The sequence below is a fragment of the Labrus mixtus genome, chromosome 13, assembly GCF_963584025.1.
Source record: "Labrus mixtus chromosome 13, fLabMix1.1, whole genome shotgun sequence".
Classification (NCBI taxonomy): domain Eukaryota; kingdom Metazoa; phylum Chordata; class Actinopteri; order Labriformes; family Labridae; genus Labrus; species Labrus mixtus.
Genome location: NC_083624.1, coordinates 19,734,355 through 19,748,105, shown reverse-complemented (window position 1 = coordinate 19,748,105; position 13,751 = coordinate 19,734,355). Strand labels below are relative to the sequence as shown.

General features: G+C 44.8%; 3 protein-coding genes and 1 long non-coding RNA gene across 7 annotated transcripts in view; 2 read left to right on the top strand and 2 right to left on the bottom strand.

Annotated features, from left to right (window-relative positions):
* The window catches only part of enox1 (ecto-NOX disulfide-thiol exchanger 1), a 73,227-nt gene extending 71,027 nt beyond the window's left edge, over nucleotides 1-2,200 (bottom strand). Inside the window, exon 1 of one of the 4 annotated variants that reach the window (XM_061054083.1) lies at nucleotides 2,059-2,200. The gene's annotated coding sequence lies outside the window, so the exon portion shown is untranslated. The remainder of the gene's footprint in view (nucleotides 1-2,058) is intronic. The other 3 variants (XM_061054084.1, XM_061054085.1, XM_061054082.1) reach the window with 3 other exon arrangements.
* Nucleotides 1,289-2,504, top strand: LOC132987188 (uncharacterized). The gene is made up of 3 exons (XR_009675585.1): nucleotides 1,289-1,620; nucleotides 1,770-1,819; nucleotides 2,153-2,504. It is a non-coding gene; the product is annotated as an uncharacterized LOC132987188 (long non-coding RNA).
* A 6,706-nt stretch (nucleotides 2,505-9,210) lies between these two features.
* Nucleotides 9,211-12,613, top strand: lacc1 (laccase (multicopper oxidoreductase) domain containing 1). The gene is made up of 5 exons (XM_061054081.1): nucleotides 9,211-9,845; nucleotides 10,870-11,048; nucleotides 11,268-11,433; nucleotides 11,521-11,746; nucleotides 11,931-12,613. Exons 1-5 carry the CDS (start codon nucleotides 9,344-9,346, stop codon nucleotides 12,115-12,117), a joined length of 1,260 nt encoding a protein of 419 aa, XP_060910064.1. The 5' UTR covers nucleotides 9,211-9,343; the 3' UTR covers nucleotides 12,118-12,613.
* A 174-nt stretch (nucleotides 12,614-12,787) lies between these two features.
* Nucleotides 12,788-13,751, bottom strand: part of lmln (leishmanolysin-like (metallopeptidase M8 family)) — a 10,491-nt gene continuing 9,527 nt past the window's right edge. The window contains exon 16 of the mRNA XM_061054079.1: nucleotides 12,788-13,751. This exon is cut by the window's right edge and continues 1,806 nt beyond it. The gene's annotated coding sequence lies outside the window, so the exon portion shown is untranslated.

Sequence of the window (13,751 nt, the reverse complement as noted above, 5' to 3'; positions counted from 1 at the left end):
ACACATACACACACACGCACGTGCTCACACAGACTCCGCCCCCCCTGGTCGCTCACTCGCCCTGCGGGTGTGGAGGTGTCAGATTTCTGCAGAGACGGTTGAGCATCAAACATGGTTTCAGCTGATGAAGTAGCTGTTCGCCTGCAGACTCGGAGAGGCTGTTTGTTTATGATGATGATGATGATGACGAGGACGGTGTCTGTGTCCCTCTGCCTCCTGGGAATCGATGACTAACCACGGCTCATTACCATCAGCCTGTGAGGTCACATAAACACAACGACACACTCATTATTGATCCTCTGAGTGCTTCACTCAAACCTCTCGCTCTAAAGAGCCATGATAACCAGCAGACGGAAATATGTGAAATCCATCAGATGATCGCCGATCGATCAGTTGATGAATCAAACGGCAACCAAGCTGAAACGCTGACCCTCGTGCTGCAGGAAAGCGTCGGCTAACATTCAGACGTTTGTGTTCACACACGGAGCTCTAAAGGACGCAGTCAGGAGATCTTCATGAGCTCAGAGTGTGTATGAACAGCCTTCTTTAGTTAGCAGGCAGTGATAATGTACAGTCAGCATGCAGACTAAAAGCATTGGGTGTGCTGCTCATTGGACCTAACCTCCCAGAATGCATTGTACAAAAATGGAGTAGCTGCTAAACAGAGAAAAAAAAACAGAATTCACTTCACCAGCAGTGAGATGGCACCACACGCAGGAGATCGATCCAGGTCGACCTGGTCTCTGTAAACGTCATCAAACATCATCAGGATTCTGAAACAAGCAGCTGTCACACCTTTAGGATCTTAAGTCCGTCTTAATGGATCTTTGCAGGCGATGACGAGTCCTCCGGGCTCATCCTGATCGAACACACGACGGAAATAATCATCGACTGTGGAGCAGATCCATCGATGAAGCAGTCATCGTCATCGACGGTAAAACAACAACTATGACCTCATTTATTCACTCTGAAAGCCCACAGAGACTCTGAAGGCTCTGCTGGTCCAGAGTCCAGATCCTCCTCACTGGCTGAAAACTCCTAACACGTCTGAGAGACAACAGCAACAGTTCTCAGCAGAATCACCTGGAGGGATTATACACACCTCGGATCCTCCAGGACAACGTTAAAAAACATCGCTGGACTGAGGGACGCCTAGGTCAAGTTGCTTTTATGCGTCTCTAAAGCACGTCCACGTTGAATCTCTTTTTATTGTAAATTAATGTTTTTATAAACGATTTTAGTTTGTTTTTTTTAAAGCTGTAAGATTCGCTCAGTGTGTGTGAGTATTTGTTCGATTATTTTCAGAATCAAATCAAACAGAGATGATGTCACATGCGCCGGAGATTGACTTTATAACTTCCTGTTTGCATCCGTATTAGAGGTTAGAGAGTTATTAGAGAAGGTTTATGAGGATTACAAAATACCTGTTTACAGTGAGAAGCCAACGACAGCCTCTAGAAGCAGGTAAATATCAGAAACACACACAGAGACCAACACACTCAGCTGACGGGTCGTCAAGGTGACTTCACACCAAGGACATCCTCATCCTCCTCCTGCACAGCTGATCTCCATCACACACTACCCCCCTTTATCCTGCATCACATCATGGTCCAGCTGCAGGTAAACAACAGCTGATCACACACACACACAGTAATCCTTGTGTACACCTGTGATTAAACCCACAGAGATGTTTCTAGAAACAGAAGAACAAAAAATACCACTTCTTTTCTCTTTTACTAAACATCTCTCTGTCTCTCTCTATGCGTTAGTCCAGGTGGAGGCTGCACGCGCTCTGACACTTTGAACTGTTGAACAAAAGGTGAGTGCACGCGGACAGATTCCTCCTGTTTCTGATCAATAAACATAAAAAAAATACACTTCAGCTTCACACACACACACACACACACACACACACACACACACTGATCATCATGACACACTTCACACCCTGCGCGTGAACGATGAGCTCTGTGTGATGGACTGAGAGCTTCACGTGCACTGATCAGCAGCCTGACAGGCGCGTGCCATCAGAACAAATAACACCGGAGCGGCTCTTACCGTCAAAGATCCGCGTGAAGCTCCGGACTGTCCGCGTGAATAAATCCCGGTGTGTGTCGGTGTGACGCTGGACTCTCCGTGTGTTTGCTTTCAGGCTCTCCGGTGCATATCCGCGCGCAGACACCGAGCTCTCCGCCTTCTGCCTCCGGTAGGACGGAACCCCGGGCGCGTCCCCGAGAGAGAGAGAGCGAGAGAGAGAGAGAGAGAAAGAGAGAGAGCGTGCACGAGGACCGGGTCAGGGTCTGTCAGCGGGGACCGAGCCGAGGAGTGTGCAGAGGAGGGAACCCGGGATATAATATTTAATGAGATAAACAATAACATTAAAATAAATAGCCTAAATATGTTTATAATCCATTAACTATTTTGTCTCATATGTGATCCTGTTCACGCTCATTGTTGACTCATAGTTTGAACATTTAACGATTTAATAAAATAAAATAATCAGGTCATTTTGTATGATTCTAATTTCATCAGGAAATAAAGAGAAATATGAATATGCAGCCTGCAGCTCCCCCTGCTGGACAATGTGAAACACACTAGAAAGTGTCATTTAATTTATTAATAATCTCAGATAAAGATCAGTCATGTAGGAGAGTTTCATTTGGAGTAAATATTCAGATTATTAAAATAAAAGATAAACACGTCAGTGCTCCTTCTCTCAGCACGTAAGAGAACTGATGGTGGCCAAAGGCGGATCACTGCGTGGGCTAAGTGGATGGGAGTGTATTTGATACTTTTTCAGGGATGGGACAGCCAAGGAGAGAGAGAGAGAGAGAGAGACAGAGCGAGAGAGAGAGAGAGAATACTCTGAGAGACTGCTCAGTCATAATTTGGGTTGTCGACTGTTTTACCCGTTAAGATTCTGCTAGGACCGGAATGTAGACAGAAAGTTTAGAAAAAGAAAAAGATAAACTTTATTAATCCCACAAGAGGAAATTCAGTTTTACACTCTGTTCTTGAACATGCTACACACACACACACACACACAGGATGTGGACGTGCACTGATGGAGTGATGTCAGAGTGAGGGGGGCTGCACACGGAAAGCACTCCTGAGCTGGAGGGGGGGGGGTTAGGGCACCTTGGCAGTGCTTAGGATGTGAACTGGCACCAGATCTCCAGCTACCAATCACCAAGAATATGAACGAGAGAAACGCTGGCAGGAAATATCTATTAACCCTCCAAACCCTCCATCTGAATATTTGTTCAGATTTAGCTGCTAGTTAGCTCGTGTTTGTTGGTGATGCTGTGTGTGTGTGCCACGCCTTTCGTACAATCGTATAGAGAACGCCGGTTTAACAGTATTTATCTGATGGAGGATCTCAGAGTTTAAATGATCAGATAGAGGAGGAAAAACAGCTGAGAGGAGTCAGAGAGAGAAATGGGTCTGAATCCTCAATCACTGGATCAACACACACACACACACACACACAAACACACAGGATGTGGACGTGCACTGATGGAGTGATGTCAGAGTGAGGGGGGCTGCACATGGAGAGCACTCCTGAGCTGGAGAGGAGGGGGGGTGGTTAGGGCACCTTGGCAGTGCTTAGGATGTGAACTGGCACCAGATCTCCGATTCCCAACCAAAGTCCTTCCAGAATGAACTACTGCCGCCCAAACGCTCCATCATCATCATCGAGTGTTTTCTGGTCAGATCCCGACAGGTTAAAGCGTGCTGTGTGGTGGGTTTCTCCGTGTTATCGTTCGTGTTTGGGGCGGACACATACAGTGCACGTGTCATATATGCTTTGTGTATGTAGGACTGATAAAATAAATCACATTTTATAACAGAAGTCAAAGCTCTTCATGACACACACAAGACTTAAAGTTGTGTGAAAATGTTTATGACGAGGTTGTCATGATTTGGTCTTATTTTTGTATTTCAGCGTTTAGGTTTCCATGTTTTAGTTTCTCCTGTTTATCCTCGTGTTGCTTGTTTCCCTTGTGTGTTTTTGTCCTAATGTTTCAGTTTAGTCTTTAGTGTTTTGTGTGTTATTTTGTAACTTCGTACCCTAGTGTTTCTTTATGTTCTAGTGTGTTTTTGTTACTTTCTTGAGTTCTCTGTATCTTAGTGTTTCTTGATTTATGTTGTAGTTCTAGTCTCCAGTCTTTCTTGTCTTGTGTTCATTCCTGCCTCTGCTTGTTTCCCTCCAGTGTGATTGCCCTCATTGTCTTCACCTGTGTCATTATTCTCACCTGTGTTTGATTACCCTATGTCTATTTAGTCTGTGTTTCTTCCCCTCTGTGTCAGTTCATTGTCAGTCATCAGTTTACTAATGTCTCCTTGCGGCTCCTTGTTTTCTCCTGTTGGATTTTGATTTTTGGATTAAGTTTTGTTGTGGACTTTTGATCTTTATTTTCACATAAATAGTTTTTGTTAGCTTCTGCACTTGGGTCCACTTCCTGATTTTCCACACCCATGACAGAGGTCTCGTTTGTGTTTCAGGAAAATTGTTCAGTGAAATGTTTTTGCAGTTGACCTTCAGAGCCACCGTATAAAACGCCTTCACTGTCGTTGTACAATAAACAACCACATGTTGTTTACATCGGTGTTGTATAAAGATCATATCAGTGAAATCACATCTGATGCATCGTAAACAGTCTGTGACATCAGGATGTTTGTCTACAGATTGAAACAGATTTGTATTATTATGAAAGAAACTATAAAACAAAAATATTAAAGGATATTTAATCAAAGTTTTCTGAGAATTAAAAATGAACAAAACAGCTCAGTGAAATCTGAACTGGGTGTTTGGTGCCACCTGCTGGTGAGTAAAGGGATATATTAAATGTGAGGAGAGATTGTTTAACTCTTTTTTTTTTTAAAGCTGGAAGAAGTTTATAAAGAAAGCAGAAATCTTGATAAATAATAATCCACTTTAACTTTCTGAGCGTTTCTCTTTGATCTCTTTAAGAAACTTTGATTCTTTTAACATTTACAGAACTGTATCAGAGAAGATTACAGATTGTTTAATTAAAATAAAGAATACAGATGTATCTAAAAGGAGCAATATGTAACTCTGACACCTAGTGTTTAAAACGGGTACTGCAGTCCAAATTCAAAACATTGTAGAGAGCTGTTTCCCCCCCGCCCCCTCCTCTCTAGAGTCGATGCTCACACAGGTCACCATGTGGTGGACTCTGAAGCTTCAGTGTTTAGCCAGCTCTGCATCGGTCTGTAAACCTTTCTGTGTTCTAACCTCTCTCCATTTTTCAAAAGCATCTCCAATATTGATCCTAGTTTGAGCACGTTTCTGCTCGTGGAGCTTATTAGAAACATGCAGAGGCTTTTTAGGTCGGGTACAATCACTTCGTCCTCAACAACCTCCGCCCCCTGGTGACTTCAAATCTGGATCCTCTGCAGTTTGCCTACCAGCCGAACATTGGGGTGGATGACGCCGTCATCTACCTGCTGCAGAGATCATGGACTCACCTGGAGAACACCGGCAGCACTGTGAGGGTCATGTTCTTTGACTTCTCCAGTGCCTTCAACACCATCCAGGAAGCTAGAGAGGGCGGGAGTGGACTGTCACCTGGCTGCATGGGCAACGGACTACCTCACCAACAGACCACAGTACGTGAGGCTTCAGGACTGTGAGTCTGACATGGTGGTCTGCAGTACAGGGGCGCCGCAGGGGACAGTTCGCTCCCCTTTTCTCTTCACCCTGTACACCTCGGACTTCTGTTACAACTCTGGGAGCTGCCACCTGCAGAAGTTCTCTGATGACACAGCCATCGTGGGGTGTGTGTCTCAGGGGAGCGAACAGGAGTACAGGCAGGTCATCATGGACTTTGTCGACTGGAGTGAGCTCAACCACCTTCAGCTCAGCGCCAGCAAGACTGTAATGAAGATAATAAAACTAAACTCAGTTGGGACACTAGTCTGTTGCTTTTCACTGGATTCACTCAGGTGTGTCGGCCAGAACACCACTTCAGGCCTTATTCCAGAATATGAATAACAAGAGTGCAGATTTGGTTGAATGGCTGTTTACTTCTTCCTCATAGTGAAACAAAATACAGGCATCTCAGTGGCCATTCAATATGACAGAGTATTGGGTCTTGTTGTGGTTTTCTATAAGAAAAAGAATAGCAGAATATATACTTAAGGAACACATCTGAATGCTTCATCTTACCTCTATAACATACAAAACACTATACAGTAATGTAATAGGTTATAATATGTAAATAAATAAAGGTAAGCTACATGTCTCTTTAACCTAAAGTATTAAACACAGAAAGGCTACCGTAGGCTTAACAGTCTTACAATCATTCTATAAAAATACTACGATGCTTTTATTGTGAAGCACGGACATCAAACTTTCCTCCTCGTGCAGAGAGCAACACAGTTAGCAAACCTCGTAACTAACAGGCAACTAAAATAACACTAATATTAACACGGGAAAGAATTAGCACTAGGTAGGCTAAGCATAAACATGTAATGAATTCGACATGACTCTTTTCCAACTACTGTGTGGCTCCAACTAAGCCGGGGGACAGTTAGCAAGCGTGTCGGGGCCGTGACATCGGCTAATTAGCATATCCAGAATACGACGAACAACTAAGCTCTAAACTCCGGCTCCGCGGGAGTGAACAACTTTGCCTCAACATTAAAGAACACACAATGTCACATATAAGACTTCAGGTAAGTACTCACTCTTTTCATTCACGCACAACCAACTTCTGAAGTGATTACTCTGCACACTGCTCATTACTACATGATGTAATTCACTAAATGACCAGCAGGTGACACCTCTCCCCTATTGAGCACAATATCATCACATTAAACTGAACAGGAATCAAACACTATTTTAACATAAAGCAAAAACCTTAACATGTAACTTTGGGGCCTTTTCTACAAAGACAAAGGAGATGGTGATTGACTTCCGCACCCCAGACTGCACCGGTGAACATCCAGGGCTTGGACATCGAGAGGGTGGAGATGTACAAATACCTGGGTGTTCACCTCAACAATAAACTGGACTGGTCAAACAACACAGACGTCCAGTACAAGAAGGGCCAATGTCGACTACACCTGCTGAGGCGACTGAGGTCCTTTGGAGTGTGCAGGACTCTGCTACAGACTTTTTATGACACTGTGGTGGCGTCCGCACTTTTGTATGCAGTGGTCTGCTGGGGAGGAGGGAGCACAGAGAGAGACAGGAAGAGACTGAACAGACTGGTCAGGAGGGCCAGTTCTGTCTTGGACTGTAGAGGAGGTGGGTGAGAGGAGGATGTTAGTGAAGCTGACATCCATCCTGGACAACCCCTCTCACCCCCTACATGACACTGTGGGGGCTCTGAGCAGCTCCTTCAGCAGCAGACTGAGACACCCACCCTGCAAGACAGAGCGCTACCGCAGCTCGTTCATCCCATCTGTAGACTGTTTAATCTGACTCTTTAACAGCATCACCACCTCATGACTCATCAATAATGCTACACACTGTATGTGTTTTTAATAACAACAACTCTCTCCACAAGTGGAAGTGTAGATACTGTGTAAAATTCTATTATTGTATTTTTTATTTATTTAACTGATGTAAATATGTTTGATTTTTAACTTCTATTTTTATTTTTAATAATTATATTCCTGTTTTCTTGAGCTGCTGTAATGCAAAAATTTCCCCCACAGGGGATCAATAAAGTTTATCTTTATCTTCTATCTGAACCACTTCTCTTGCCCGCTTCCATCGCTGCAACACCTGTTGGTTTGACCTGATAACTGGTCTCATATCTGTCAAACCGAGGGGCGTCCAAAACGGCCGTGTGGGGGGTGCCTTAAAACCGCCTACCTTCTCTGGTCCAAACAAATCCAGATCATTCAGGACCAGAATCTAAAGTTAGAAGGAGGACATACTGGCTGCTGCATTGTTGTCAGAGAAGCCAGCACTTCAACATAGCATGTTTCCTTAATGTCTGATCATATAGTAAGGTACCTTTATCATTTCAGTCTCTACACATCTTACTGGTTGGACCTTTAGCAACAACGCCTTGAAAATCAGGGACAGACAAACATTCCCGCCTCGCAACAGTTTGCGAGCAGCGCCTGGTGCTGAAACAAAGCCTCGCCACGGCAGCAACAGTTATCAGCAGAATAACCTGGGAACACCTCAGGATCCTCCAGGAGGCGCTCCACGTCACTATGGAGAGGAACGTTTGGGTCCACTTGCGTCTCTAAAGAACGTCTACCTTGTAACAAACATTTCCAGAGTGTTGTGCAGACAGAGTGCAGGAGTTTACCTGGGGGCTTCGATGGACTCGTTCCTCTCCTGTAGATCTGTTGTATGAAATAAATGCCGTTATTTAAAGCTTCAGTCATTTTTGGAACGATCGCACAGAGACGGAGATTTTATCATTTTTAAATTGTGGTATCAAAAAGTATCAAACATTCTGACGGCCTTATTAAACAGTCAAAGATTTCACTCTGAAGTTTTTGGTAGATTTTGATAAAACTTTGCAGTTTAAAACATTAAAGTTCAAAATATCCTCGAGCCCTGTGAAGCACCTCTGATGGACTTTCCAGAGCTGGAACGTCTCGAGCGTCACAATCCAGAACAAACAAACTAAAAGTACACAGAGATTTTGTCTTCTGACTCAGCAGCTGTAAATAATCTGAACTCATCCTTCAGCTCAGTTTGTTTCAGTTGTCTCGTCTGGTTTATTCTGTAAAGTTTTGTTAAAGTATTTATAGTCATAACTTCCTCCTCTTTAAACTCCAGAAGTCCGAGGAGTTTCTCAAAGCCACAGGTCTGAGTGTGACGCTTCTTACTGTGTGATCGTGCTGACTCGGGGAAACTCCAACATCTCTAACTCCTCAGGTGGTTTGTTTACACGCTCAGCTCAGATTTCCTCTTCTTTACCTGCCTCACAGTCACACACCCGCAGGAGTCTTCACAGCTTAAGAGATAGACTGCAGGTGTACAGCTGTTCAGGTACAAAGAGGCTTTTTAAATAAAGTTTCTATCTGTTAATGAAGTTCACGTGCGGACTTCATCTGTGAGAGTGTGAACATTTGAACTCACGGGGCATCTTCCTGTTTCTGTGACTGACCGTCGGCAGAAACCAGAGGGAGCGGCTGAGGTCAGTGTTTTCAACCTGTCAGGAGTTTCCACAGTGGGCGGGGCCATGCTGCAGGTGGGCGGGACCAGGAAGTGCAGAGCGAGCTGTGGATTCGGTTTGTGTCTGATAAATATGCTTCCCGCGGGGAGCACTGGATACAATCTGTCAGTGAACATTCCTCGTTGTGCGGAGACGTTCAACCCCACCACCCCGCCACAGTGTCCGTCATGTCTGTGCACGTGCTGATAGACCTGATCTACGGCTGCTACCCCGCGTGCACCGGTGAGTCTCTACGGGAGGAGTCCGAGTCAGGCTCGCGGGTTTTCCTGCTGTGTGGGGAGCGTTACCGGAACTCAAACAACATTTCAAAGCTGAGCTCGTGCAGCAGCAGCAGCAGTAATGGTAGAAAAAACGCATGCGTGCTGGACTCGGCCTCCACAGCAGAAAGTTTGTACCGGTTTAAAGAGACCCTGGACCAGCTGGACCAGAGCTCGGTCCGGGTCATCACGTCCCCGCGGGGGCGACAGGTGCTGCAGATGTACCAGCAGCTACTTTTTACCGCCGTGTACACATTCGAGTACAAGGTGGTCGACCTCACCTGTGCCAGCTGCACAGAATCTGCCCACAAGGACTCACCTGATGACGTAGGAGAAGACGTGACCGCGTTTGTGCGGCAGCTTCCGGCGCTGAGAGGAGAGCTGAGAGTCCTCAGGTCTACCCTGATCCCAGGTCAGTTCAATTAAAACACGTTAAATAAATACCGTTTAATTGTTATATCACCTGTCTGCACACTGAATACTGTTCATCTACCTCCTTTAAATAAACCACCTGTGACATCACTTCAGCATCTTTTTCACTCCTCACCTCGCTGTTCTGAAGGATTTTTTATATTCATTTAATAGTTTTATATTTTATTATTAATAAAAAGAGAGCAAAGTCAATGTCTTCGTCTGTGTACACAAACAAAGCTGATCTTGATTCTGATGATATTTATTTATTTAAAACGTTCATCAAGCACACAGCAAAAAGATGAAAGTCATATTTCAAACATTTAAGTGTTCTTCTAAACAGGATCAGTCGGTAGTCGATCGTCTCTGAACCTGAAGGTCGGGGGGTTTGATCCTCAGCTCCAGCAGCCACATGTTCAATGTGGCTTTGGGCAGGACACTTAACCCCAAGTTGCTCCCGCTGCTTTGTCGTGGGCGTGTGAATGGATGAGTTAATACTGATGGACTCCTTACTCAGCAGCCTCTACCATCAGTGTGTGAATCCTGTGGTGTGAAAACGCTTTGAGGAGTCAGAAGACTAGAACAGGTCTTTGCAATTTCAAGTCCATTTACACATCGTGATAAAGACACTTCTTACTACAGAAACATTAATCACGCTGTGTTTATCTGACTTTTGACATATAAAGACGTCACATGTTTACGTCTGCTTGTTATTTAGTCGTGCTGGCTTTCTGTCACATCGCTGCTTCTCTTCTGAAACTCCACAAACATTAAACGTGATATAAATGAAGTGAGGGTCACAGGATGTGGATCCGTATTTAAAACCCTTCTTGAGGACTCGTCTGAATGAGGCGGAGTGTTACGATGTTTTGTTTTTAACTCGGTGTTTCGCTAACGTGAAGAGTTGGAAGAAAAGGTCCGTCTGGCCGATGAGATCAGTTCTGTTAAATCTGCAGATTTCTGAATGGAGTTTGGTCTGATGATATAAAGATGAAAGAAATGATCATTCTTTGTTTTCCTCTTAGAATGTTTCGGTCACGGCTTCAGCACACGTGGTGGCGGCGTGTCCTCGATCCCGACCATGTCCTCGTTGAACCTATTCAGCAGCCGCCGGAGGAGGGACCCCATCGCCGTGGTGACGGAGAACAGACGCCGGCTGGCCCTCCACGCTGGTTTCCATTCTGAGCAGTTCCGTCTGGTCAAGGTACTTTCAGTCATCAGCACAGTTGTTGTGATGAATGTGGAAAACGGAAATGATTGATGTTTTTAACTTGAATGGGAAACGCTACACGTCCGACAGTAGAAGCACGAGGAAGGTTATTTGTGCTTTCTGTAAAGTGTCGTCGGCTCGCCGTCGTGGAGGACGAGAAACAGAAATCATCTTCGAGGTCACAGCGTCTTCGTGTTCTCTTGTGTCTTGCAGGTCAATCACGCCTCTGACGTTTGGGTTTTGGGGAAAGAGGAGCCGGAGAGTTATGACGCCATGGTAACCAACCAGACCGGTGTGGTCATCGCCGCCCCGGGAGCCGACTGCATGCCGATCCTGTTCGCCGACCCTGTGACTAAAGTGGTAGGAGTCGCACATGCAGGTAGAAACATAACAGACGTTCTAAAATCACCTTCCTTCTTCTGGTATGAATGTTTTTTTAATTTTGCGTCTGTGTTTTTGTCGTAAGGATGGAAAGGCACCCTGATGGGGGTTGCCATGGCGACGGTGGAGGCCATGGTGAGAGAGTTTGGTTGCCGTGTGAGTGACATCCTGGTTGCCGTGGGACCGTCGGTGGGGGCGTGTTGTTTCACTCTGTTCAGAGATCAGGCGCTCGACTTTCACAGCATCCACCCCGACTGTGTCCCCGACCCCGAGTCAAAGACGCCGCACGTCAACATCCGGCTCGCCAACAGGTACGCAAGACACGCACTGAATTTACCTGAAATGCGTCTTGCTGAGAGATGAACCATGAACAGAGGTCACAGGGTCATCCGGTCTGTAAAGCCTAAAGTCAGAGTTGAATGAAGCTCGCTCTCTTTGGACCTGCCTTTAGTTTAGTTTGACGTTGTTTCTAAATTGAGTAACCTCCCTCCTCAGACTCCTCCTCCAGTGTGGCGGCGTGCTGCCGGAGAACATCCACGACGACACGGTGACAGAGCGTCCGTCTGTGACCCCCTGCACCTCCTGTCACCCCGAGCTCTTCTTCTCTCACCGCAGAGACGGGATGGAGTTCGGCACTCAAGTGGGCAACCTGTGGATCAGAGAGACGGGGACACGGGTGTGACCCTTCCCCCCTCCGAGGAGCGATCAGCTGGTGCTCTGATGTTTGGACTGAAAATAAATCTCTTTTTACTTTAAATGAGGACGTGAACTGTTCAGCGCCCTGTGTCAGCGGCTCTGTGTCAGCGGCTCTGTGTAGAGTCTGCACTAAACTCTTCATGTAAACTAGTCTGTATCTTTAGCGTGGTCATTGCTTGGTTACCATGGAGACGTAAGGTTCGTCTTAACTAGTAGAGCGTTACGTCCAAACTAACCTAAACATGTCAGAATTGAGGTTTGAACTTGACGTGACCAATCAGTGAGCAGCATGTTTCTTAAATAACAGTGACAACTAGTGGTGAAATCTTCTAACTACAACAAAAGGTCATTTAATAGTCCTCTCTGATTGGACGATGAAATGATCTGGGCTTATGGGAGAACAGCAGGAGTTTTACACTGTGGTAGTTTAACCCCTCTGTTCAGATTTTCAAAGTGAAATAAATGAAGCCGCTCGACATAATCATTCTCTGTTCCTGTTTCACACTTTATTAATTTAATGTCTGACGAGTGTGAGCTGCTGTTAATGTTCCAGCTGAGCGCATTTTATTGAACACAGCAGCAGCTGTTCATCATGAGGTGTTCAGGTGCAGCAGGAAGTGTGGGAAACATGGCAATTTAAAAAATAAACACATCTGTGGGATTCAGACAGCATTTATTTATTTCTTCTCAAAGATGAATGTCTCCGAGTAGTCGTAAAAAGCAGCCCTTTTATTAAAAAAAAAACATTTAAATAAATCTGTCAAAAGTTTCTGACACAGCAGGAAACATTTGTTTGTAGGGATTTAAGATTTGATGTCAAACTCGTTGAGTCAGAGCTCCGTCAGTCGAGTCAGAGCTCTGTCAGTCGAGTCAGTTGTCAAAGAAAAAGTTGAACAATCAATAAAAAGAAAAACACTGTCAGTTTGAGGTGAAATGCTCCTTTAAATCAGTCATCACGTCATATAAATAATATTTCCATTTGTAAACATAAACACAAGCAGCTGGTTGTCTGCTCAGAAACACAAAAAGAAATCTGCATTTATGGATCAGAATAAATAAACAAAGAGAGAAAAGTCCTTCAGCGTTAAGGCCCCTCCTTCTAAAACCAGGAAGCTGCAGTTTGAAGAGCTAACATGCTAACAGGCTAAATGATGCTACACTAAAAGCACAACAGAAGAAGAAGAAAGGTAGTGCTCCGTAGTTTGAGGCGAAACTTAAATAAAGCTTTATGTTTCCTTGGTCACTGCAACTGTGTGTATGTGTGTGTCTGTGTGTGTGTTTGTGTCTGTGTGTATGTGTGTGTGTGTGTGTACATGATTTGATCAGAAATCTCAAAGAAATATGAGATCAAACTTCAAATGAAAGAGGAGCAGCTGCCTGTCAGGATTTTCTTCATCAAACAATAGTCACAAACAGTCTGAATGTCGACCGGAGGTAAAGGTAACATTTGAAATGTCATTTGAAATAAAGATTTATTTACTTCTGAGTGGTTTGAATCACGAGTCCTTACAATGAGACCCGGAGGTTGTCACGCCCGTCGATTGTATGATTTCAGGACTTACAGGGCAACCACTAGCTTCCTTTTGAGATTATTTCGCTAGTGGATATTCAACTCCACTT

Excerpts from the sequence above, each read along its gene's own strand:
- lacc1 (XM_061054081.1), top strand. The coding sequence starts at position 9,344 with ATGTCTGTGCACGTGCTGATAGACCTGATCTACGGCTGCTACCCCGCG. Across the intron at positions 9,846-10,869 it reads CAGGTCTACCCTGATCCCAG|AATGTTTCGGTCACGGCTTC; the intron begins GTCAGTTCAATT and ends TTTTCCTCTTAG. Across the intron at positions 11,747-11,930 it reads AACATCCGGCTCGCCAACAG|ACTCCTCCTCCAGTGTGGCG; the intron begins GTACGCAAGACA and ends CTCCCTCCTCAG.